Raw genomic sequence first — 8,974 nt, 5'->3', positions numbered from 1 at the left:
AAAGCAAAAACTAGTCGTTTTATTTTTTACCTTGCAAATAATAAAATTAAAAATAAATAAAATTAACCCTAGAAAAATTGTCCACGGTACATCACTATTTTATCGATATTCTAAAGTCCGATTTTTAATTCGACGGAATTCTGACAGCTGTCATTTTTTGAGAATTCAGATGTAATAAGCCTTTTTTGCTTTGAATTATTAATAAATAATATGAAATGAAATTTCATCAAGTACAACTTACAAGAATGAACTATTGTTTGTTTTGTGAATTCAATGTACACTAATTATTATGTACATTTTAGAGATTAAATAGAAAAAAACGTGTTTTTAACACAGTAAAACAACATATTATCATAAACGAAAATATGTATTGATCATCAATCATCATTATCGTCATCATAATCAACTTGGATTATAAAAGTGGCATCTTGTTAAATTGGTTATTTTATGAAGCTAAGATTTTATTCACAAAATGATTTTCATAAAAAAGGTTTGTAACCCATGAATTATTGGCCAGGGTGTCCAGTAATAGAAAAATAATTTCCCAATTTTTTTTGTAACTTCAAAAATATGATAATAAAAATTCAAATAACCATTTTGAAATGATTAGTACATTTTTAAGCCTTAGTTTTTCAAGTGAAACCTTAAATTCAAGAAAGGATTATTTTTTAATTTGTAAAAATGCTCTCCATTCTTAGTGGGAATGTTTCAATGTTGGTAACACTTCTGAAATGTCAAAATTCCGTCGAATTAAAAATCTGAGTTTAAATCGAATGTTTATCGTGGGTTATAGTATCCTGTGGGTCATCACTAATTGACATTGCGACGTATAGTTATCTGTGGTTGCGACACTAGCGCTTAGCGCATACTTTTGGTACTAGACGTCAACTTCGTAACTGTCCCATCTGTCTCCGACTAATATATAAGGTGTTATTTTTTGTACTGATCATACTTTACCAACGCATCTAATAAAATCATACAAATACAACCCAAGTGTTTTTAAAAAAAAATTCAGGCTAGTTTTCGAGTAAAACGACAAAGAATGTTTCGAAAAAAATAAAAAATAAATCATCCTTTGAGCGCGGTGAGTATTCGTTTGTACGCGTACAACTATCGTAGTAGCCGGCCGAGGGCAACGACCACTGCCACGTGCCGCGCCGCGTGAGTCGGCCATATTGATATCGCTCGCTGCCAGTCGCTCCGCGCCCACAGCCCGCGCCGAGCCGCCGATCGGCATGCGGGAGCGCAACAACATAAATAATCGTCCCAGTCCGTCCAATGCGCCCAAACGTATTGCAGTGTATGTGTGATTTATTACAATGCCGCGCTTGATCAATAACAAAACGCAGGTGAAATTATGTTTCGGGCACACTAACTGGCCGACGAGAAACATTGACGAGTCGAAAACCTTCATACCTTGCTTGTTTGGAGCCGCGCAGCGCTTCAGGGAGCGCAGCCGTATCCTGACTTGACGAGATTCCGTGCGCTTCGAGGACGAAGTTCTGGATTTCAGTTTCAATCACCGGCACAGTGCTGGCGGTACCCAGATGCGAGCGCCGCAGACGGCGGCTTTTGCGTAAAAATACGGAATGCCTTATCAAGGAGTTGTTGCCAGAGGGCCACGACCGCGACCTAGTTCTATCGATGGTTATTGCGGAAGTCTACCTAGGTACATACCTACAGTGTGATTTGGACAGATGAGTGCTTGTTTACGCGAAAGGGACTTTTTCCGTAAAAAAGTTAGTGCGCGAATTGTGAATACAACATCCGACGTGGTGTCTAGTGAACAGCAAGCAAGTGTGCAGCCCGAAAGCATTACCTCAATTCGATCGTGGCTAGATTAGACAGTGCAAGACAGTGTTTACGTGAACATTCAACAAAGGCTTGACGTTCAAAATGTATTGTGATTAGTGTAATAATAACCTAGGAACTTTAAATAACAACATTCAAAATAGGTAAATGTGTGAATAAGTAAAATCAATGAATCTAAAGTGTGATGGCAAATCATAATTTAGGAATTAAAACCAGGAAAATTGATCAGTGAGTTTTATTTACAACATCTATTCATATTCAATATTAGGGTGCATTTCCACTGAAGCGAAGCGAAGTAGTAATAGGTATGTACCTATCAATTTTTTATTACGTCTCTAAATAAATTGCGTAGGCATTACGAAACCGTAGATATTGAATTCCAATTTCTATCCTTTTTTAAATTTCTAGTTTAACGCGGATGATTCGCCTCGGTTCGTTGGAAAAGTCCCCCGCTATTACACTAATGAAAATACACTTATTTACCTACTTATGTAGCTAGATTTTGTTTCTCCCAGCGCGTAGTACCTATTAACATGACGTAACATCGTACATACTCACGAGTGATAATTTTTGGTAACGTAGGTTTAGTGTAATCTAACCTTTATGTGTGTGAACGTTGAATGAATGCGCGCGGCCATTGTTCGTACTCGTATGAATGAAATGAGTAAAGAAAGAGAGAGAGGCAGTGAGTGAAGACAGGATGGTTGTAAAAATAATATCTTTTTTTTGTTAGGAAAAGTAAAAACAAAAACTAGCCTGAATTTTTTTTTAAAAACACTTGGGTTGTATTTGTATGATTTTATTAGATGCGTTGGTAAAGTATGATCAGTACAAAAAATAACACCTTATATAGTTATCTGTGGTTGATCAGTAAGTATGGGAGTGCGCACACTAGTGTTGCCGAACTATCGATAGTAAAACTATCGATAGTTTTCATTCGAAAAAGCCTTCTCCATCGATAGGCCTATCCATACTATCGATAGCTCAAAACGAGGCAATACTATTGAATATGTGCAATACTATCGATAGTATTGTCGCTTTTAAATAAAAAGCGATAGTATCGACAGTATCGATATTATCGATAGTCTTGCGATAGTGTGGCTATCGATAGTCGACTATCGATCGGCAACACTAGCGCACACTACGCCGATTCGATTTAGCCGATTCCTCATACAAATTAAAATCGGGCACAACAGACTGTCGGTCAACTAAAAATCAACGGTGTGCGCCTACTCTTATAATGAAAAAAAAAATTGCAGACCATTTTGGTAATTAGTTACAGAACTAAACCCAAAGACATTGCTAATTAATATGCCCCAACTTCCTCCGACTGTAAAAATAAATGTCATACTTCCGGTGATCCTTACTGGATATCACGTAAAAAATTTCTCTAACTAAACAGTTCAGGCGTACTTACAATACCAGTAATACCAAATACTAACTCGTGATTTTAGTTTTACAATAGGATTAAAGTGACTTGTTTGATAATAGCAGTTATTCTCGGTAAATAACGATAATAATAAAAAATAACGCACCACGTTGGGCGCCAGTTAAACTTCAAGTAACATAAACATTTTTTTAACTTGTTCTTTGACGGTACGAGCCTACGGTATTTTGTCGGCAAGGTCGACAGAAACGGCTATTAACCGGCTTCACACGTTGCTCCCAACACCACTCGTCCAACGTGTGGATCTAGATTTCTAGAGCGTTGGTGCACAGTTGGTGGGACAAGCTATTTTCTAGGCCAGCGGTTCCCGAATGGTGGTCCGCGGAACCCTAGGGTTCCGTGGAAAGGCCGCAAGGGTTCCGTAAAAAATATTATCCCACGTTTCGTGATCGACGTTGTTCGCGCGCACCGACTTGTTTACGCACAAGGGAGGGGCAGGGCGTGCGGGCGGAGTAGTACGGGGGTTCCGCTAGGAAAAGTATAATCAATTAGGGTTCCTTGGCAAAGAAAATTTTGGAAACCCTGTTCTAGGCATTTCCATCCGTTGGACAGGTGCCGTTGAACCAATGGAGCCGCCCTAAACCACGCCTAAACCATTTCGTGCTACTATCCGTTCGCTAAGTTTGCCGCTGGCGATATGACGTCACTCGAAGGGAAGCGTCTATAACTTTATCAAACTAAGCCTACCTAAGTAGGTAGGTAGTTATATTTAAAATATTTTTTATTTATTATTATTGATAAAAATTGTGTATTTGCGTAAAATAAGACACATTAATTGCGTTTAATCACTAACTAGTTAATTGTTTAATCGCAGTTGGGGGAGGGGAAGCGCATTCCTCGGACCGGCAAACTCAGCGCGAACGGGTAGTAAGCGAATGTAACGTGGAAATGAAATGATTCTATTGGCGCTTAACGAACATTAAGTACTTACTTAATCCCTTTCAGAAAAAGCAGCTAACTAGGTACTGGTGCATCGAAATAAAAAAATGTCTTCGTCTGTGAAAATTAAATATGTGAAGTGACTTACGTACGTACGGTTGCTTAGTAACTTAAAATAGAACAACAAAACAAACTCCCGGACCCGGATACAAGTAGAAAAAGATCTTAATTACCTACCTAGGACTTAATTGCAACAGCAAAATTTAGTGCAACCTAGAACAGCATAAAAATGTTGTCTATCCCAGAAATTGCTGCAAGTTTGGTAGAGGAATCACTTACAAATATTAGTGATGATAACTCCTGTTCTATTTGCCTAGTAGGAAGTTCTTCGGCGGTAAGTCCGCATCTAATTATATGGTACAACCACAGAATACATTGTGTACAACCGACATCAAAAATATTTTTATATTTTGCATTAATTGTATAGGTACTTAGGTACCTACTTACCACAGGCCACAGTTCCACCAAGTACCTACCTACCATTTCCGTTTTTTTCTTTCACTCTCATCAACAACCAATAATACCCAAGTTCTTCGCCATATAACGAGATCATGACCGGAAATCGAAACTGGAACTGTATGATGGGCACTTTGGTTGTCTTTCATAAAATTATTAACATTTCTTACAGGGTAAATCCACGTTACTCAATACTTTCTTGGACAGAAATGATACTCCTCGGGAAACTTTAGTGATGGAATATTCCTTCGGAAGAAAGACAAATCAGAAACAAGGAATAGAAAAGACGATATGCCATGTATGGGAATATGGAGGAAAATTAGAAACGTTTAAAAATATCTTGCCATCAATACCAGTTATGGGAAAATTTTTCTATTGTATCATGATCGATTTAGCTAAAATAAAAAGTTTATGGTATACTTTAGAAACTTGCATTGAAGCAATGTTAACGTCTTATGCTGAACAAAAGTCTGCTATAGAACTCCTTATAATTGGTGGTAAATACGACATATTTAAAAATTATGGTAAGTAAGAATAATAATGTAAGTAGGCCTTAGTACCTACTATAGATTCTGTAGAAAGTAAGCCTAAGTAGGTATACGTACCTACCTACGTCTCGTACCAAAATAGTTACATGACATGTATTGCGGCGGCTCATAGAGAAATCCACAAAACATTGAACTCTACACTTAATTTGCAGATGCCGAAATCAAAAAACTTATATGCACAACATTAAGATCAGTCGCATTACTGTTTAAAGGACACATTGTGTTTTATTCATCAAAAGAGCCTAATCTAGTCAGAAGGGCAAAAGACATACTCCATGGCATAGGGTTTGGAAATGGAGTACCAAACAAGGACAAAATATTTAGTTTTACAAAACCGCTGATGATACCGAAAGGTACCGATTCCTGGGATAATGTTGGTGTGACAGCGTCGACTCTGGAACAAGTAAGTAACAAGTTCCGTAAGTAAAACCTACCACCTCTTGTCTACTAATAAAATTAGAACCTATCCAATCCAATTCTTGTCATAAATTTATGTCTATGCCTATGAAGATAAAAAATATTGTTTTTCCAGGTGAAAGCCCAGCTCCTATCAAGAATCTCTTTCGATACTGAACTGCCACCATTAAGCGAAGGCACAGTGGGAATACAGCAGGCTCACTTAGAGTCATCACTGGATGCTAAAGTTGCGATGAAATTCGAGGAGTTACGAAATCTTGATACCTTGGACATCTCCCTTGGAGATTACTTACTTAATAATTTTCATTAAACAAATGTAGGTAATCTAAATTATTTATTTTAACAATAGCATACAACATAGACTTTGTTTTGACTCGTGTGTGTGTCTTTTTACCTGACTGCGTCAGAAGGAGGGTTAAGTTAATATATCTAGGTTGGATAAATTCCTTAAGTACCCAATTAAGAGTAGGTAAGGTATGCAAAGGTATCCTAAGTAGACATAGGTACGAACCTAGGAAGCTGGTTACAAAATAAAAGAAATAAATATTATATTGAACTACGTACTTTATTTATTTATAAAATGACCTTACGTCTTCCGGATTCTCGAAATCCTTGCGTCTAACGTATGTAGTGCTTGTCTTGAAGCGCTATGCTCGGAATTAATAGCCATACTCACCTGCAAGCAACGACGAGCGAGAGCCATATCACCAGTAGACTGAAATGTACAGAATAGGAAAATGATAATTTGTATGAGATTTCTTTAGATTACAACTACAACCCGGTCGAGTTAACTGCGCACCTCGCTGGAATGCGACTCCACTCACCCGCACAAATCTCCCTTCGTTCACCCCGCGTTCATATTACAGCATCCCAACTAATATTATAAATGCGAAAGTAACTCTGTCTGTCTGTCTGTCTGTCTGTCTGTCTGTCTGTTACGCTTTCCCGCTTAAACCTCGCAACTGATTTTGATGAAATTTGGCATAGAGATAGTTTGAGTCCCGGGAAAGAACATAGGATAGTTTTTATCCCGATTTTTTAAACAGGGACGCGCGCGATAAAGTTTTTCTGTGACAGACAAAATTCCACGCGGGCGAAGCCGCGGGCGGAAAGCTAGTCGATTTATAAATGTAGGTATAACGTCACGGCCGCCAGGTGCGCAGATAACACGGATTAAGTATATGACTATGCATATAATATAGCAACTCGCTGAAATAATATAGGTACACAGCCAGGAAAATATATTAATAAAGGGTCCTTATTAGGATTTTCCTGGCTGTCTTTGGTATTGGTAGCCTTTACAGAACGTTAAAAATTAACCGCTTAGCGGTTTTGGAGTTGGGAGTGGAGTTCCATCTACGCCATACTTATACTTAAAAGCCTTACCTACTATCATTTTACTCACCAAAGCAACATGTGCCAAGTTAAACCAAATATCAGACTTATTTTCAGGATTTGTGGAAAAGTAGAGAGCTTGTCGAAAGCAGGGCAGTATGAGATCCCATTGGTTGCAGTAAAGGCAACAAAGTCCAAGATTATTGTATATTTCTGACCCTGGTATGTTCGTAGCCAGCAAGCGTCTAAAATAAATAGGTAACTCAATTTGGGTAAGTATGCAGTTGGAAGTAGGTAGGTATACTTCCCGATGATAATGAGCACGTGTCGTAATAAATTTCACTTCATTGGATTACGAATGTCAGCGGGGTTCTACAATGTTATAACTTAAAGTAAGTATTGTAGGTACATATGCAAGATTTCTAAGTAGGTATTACCTGTAATAACGCAGAGCTATTTCGGGTTGGTCATTATAAAAATTGTACATAGCAATGTTCGCAATAGCTTCGGTATTAGAGGGATCCTCCAAAGCCACACTTCGATATTCTTTTAAAGCTAATGTCGTGTTCCCCATTTGGTCGTGAATTCTGGCTTGCTCCAGCGTCAGTGGCGTATACTCAGGAAATACAGACAGGCCTTGTTTACATACTTCCAGAGCTGTTAAAGGTTGATTTAAGCTCACATACATTGCTATCAGACGTAGATAAATTGAAATGTGTTTATTTTGCTTAAGTGCATTGCGAAGGCAATCCTCCGTGTTTCGAAACATTCCTAGCACGTAATAGCACCGAGCTAATGAAAAATTCCACCACCAATCAGTGGAGTCATTCTGTTTCTGCGCTTGAAATGCAATATCCATAGCCTGAAATGTAATTAATTAATAATAATCGTATTAAATTTAAAGATGTTGATAAGTATAGTTTAAGTAGGTAAGTAGGTAGGTACCTACCTACACTCAATCGCAAATTGTAGGCCTCCTACTATCGAAAGTGCTTACCTTTCGAACATCGCCTTCACAATAATAAACATACTCGAAAAGAGTTTTTGATGCAGGAGAAAACAATTTGTCTTCTTTTGATATTAATCTAAGAGAGAGTGGAGTTCCAGAGGTAAAAGAAGTCCCGCCTGCTAGTGCGGTGGCCGCCCTTGATGCCCTCGATGCAGTGTGCAGGGCGCTTCGAGCACTTCGGGCTCGCCCAGTTTTTGTGTAACCACGAGTCCTAGAAGTTGCTGTTGCACTAGCAGTTTTCTGAAACATGCGTAACGTTTAAGTAATGTATTTTGAGTTATTCTGCTAGAAGATGGACCTACCTAGTACCTTTCTTTTTCTTTAATAAATGTACATTATGTCTAAAATGTGTTCGCAGTAAGTACCTACTAATAATAACCCAATAATAAATATAGGACTTACGTTAAATTGTTGCGCAGTCTTAGATTCCCTTAAAAACGCTGTACCCACCCTTGGAGTTCTAGCAACTGCGGTGGTAAAGTAATCATCATCTTGTTGCGGGTAATAATCGACTTCTTCGTAACCATTACCAGCAATTTTTGTTTGGATGGTCATAGCACGCATTTGAATAAACTCTATCATTTGATCACTTCTATTTTGAAGTGTAACGTAACATAATTTTATGCATTCGTCGTATTGTTTAGTTCTGAATAAGTTTAATACTTTATATTCAATATCCATTTTGTTAACTATTACTCCATGTTTTCCTCACATTACTCTAGTTGTATGCATTTACTTAACGGTTGCTATGGAGTCACCAGTACAAACAAAATTAATATTAAACGAATAGGCGCGAAATCTCATTTAACTGCGACGTAGGTAAGTACTTACATTAACTGTAACCATATCCATGATAAAGGACCGCACTGCGCCTCCCGAGAATTCTCTGCTTGTGTACTAAGTACTTAGTCGTCAAACGTGTTACCTACCTATTCATTTTTAGGGTTCCGTAGTCCTGACAAGGCTCTAAGACTATACCATAGAGAAAAGTAATACATAGGGACTATACTT

The 8,974-nt window shown here is 38.0% G+C and overlaps 2 protein-coding genes across 2 annotated transcripts; one reads left to right on the top strand and one right to left on the bottom strand.

Annotated features, from left to right (window-relative positions):
* The first annotated feature begins 4,185 nt into the window (after positions 1-4,185).
* On the top strand, positions 4,186-6,141 carry LOC135072922 (cytoplasmic dynein 2 light intermediate chain 1). The gene is made up of 4 exons (XM_063966941.1): positions 4,186-4,532; positions 4,827-5,178; positions 5,355-5,605; positions 5,735-6,141. Exons 1-4 carry the CDS (start codon positions 4,428-4,430, stop codon positions 5,927-5,929), a joined length of 903 nt encoding a protein of 300 aa, XP_063823011.1. The 5' UTR covers positions 4,186-4,427; the 3' UTR covers positions 5,930-6,141.
* A 28-nt stretch (positions 6,142-6,169) lies between these two features.
* Positions 6,170-8,652, bottom strand: LOC135072921 (tetratricopeptide repeat protein 8). Its single transcript, XM_063966940.1, has 5 exons — positions 8,366-8,652; positions 7,952-8,203; positions 7,392-7,816; positions 7,025-7,199; positions 6,170-6,334 (listed from the first exon to the last, which is right to left on the bottom strand). The coding sequence occupies exons 1-5, from the start codon at positions 8,642-8,644 to the stop codon at positions 6,206-6,208; spliced, it is 1,260 nt and encodes a 419-aa protein (XP_063823010.1). The 5' UTR covers positions 8,645-8,652; the 3' UTR covers positions 6,170-6,205.
* Between the last annotated feature and the right edge of the window lie 322 nt (positions 8,653-8,974).

Source organism: Ostrinia nubilalis, chromosome 6 (assembly GCF_963855985.1).
Source record: "Ostrinia nubilalis chromosome 6, ilOstNubi1.1, whole genome shotgun sequence".
NCBI lineage: Eukaryota > Metazoa > Arthropoda > Insecta > Lepidoptera > Crambidae > Ostrinia > Ostrinia nubilalis.
The sequence above is the reverse complement of the archived record's forward strand: the minus strand, read 5'-3'. Positions and strand labels throughout refer to the sequence as shown.

What these genes read in the sequence shown, in the direction of transcription:
- LOC135072922 (XM_063966941.1), top strand. Translation starts at nt 4,428, where the DNA reads ATGTTGTCTATCCCAGAAATTGCTGCAAGTTTGGTAGAGGAATCACTT. An exon ending in TAGTAGGAAGTTCTTCGGCG is followed by an intron (nt 4,533 to 4,826) that starts GTAAGTCCGCAT and finishes CATTTCTTACAG; the next exon opens with GGTAAATCCACGTTACTCAA. An exon ending in CGACATATTTAAAAATTATG is followed by an intron (nt 5,179 to 5,354) that starts GTAAGTAAGAAT and finishes CTTAATTTGCAG; the next exon opens with ATGCCGAAATCAAAAAACTT.
- LOC135072921 (XM_063966940.1), bottom strand. Translation starts at nt 8,644, where the DNA reads ATGGATATTGAATATAAAGTATTAAACTTATTCAGAACTAAACAATAC. An exon ending in AGACTGCGCAACAATTTAAC is followed by an intron (nt 8,204 to 8,365) that starts GTAAGTCCTATA and finishes CGCATGTTTCAG; the next exon opens with AAAACTGCTAGTGCAACAGC. An exon ending in ACTTGGCACATGTTGCTTTG is followed by an intron (nt 6,335 to 7,024) that starts GTGAGTAAAATG and finishes TGTACATTTCAG; the next exon opens with TCTACTGGTGATATGGCTCT.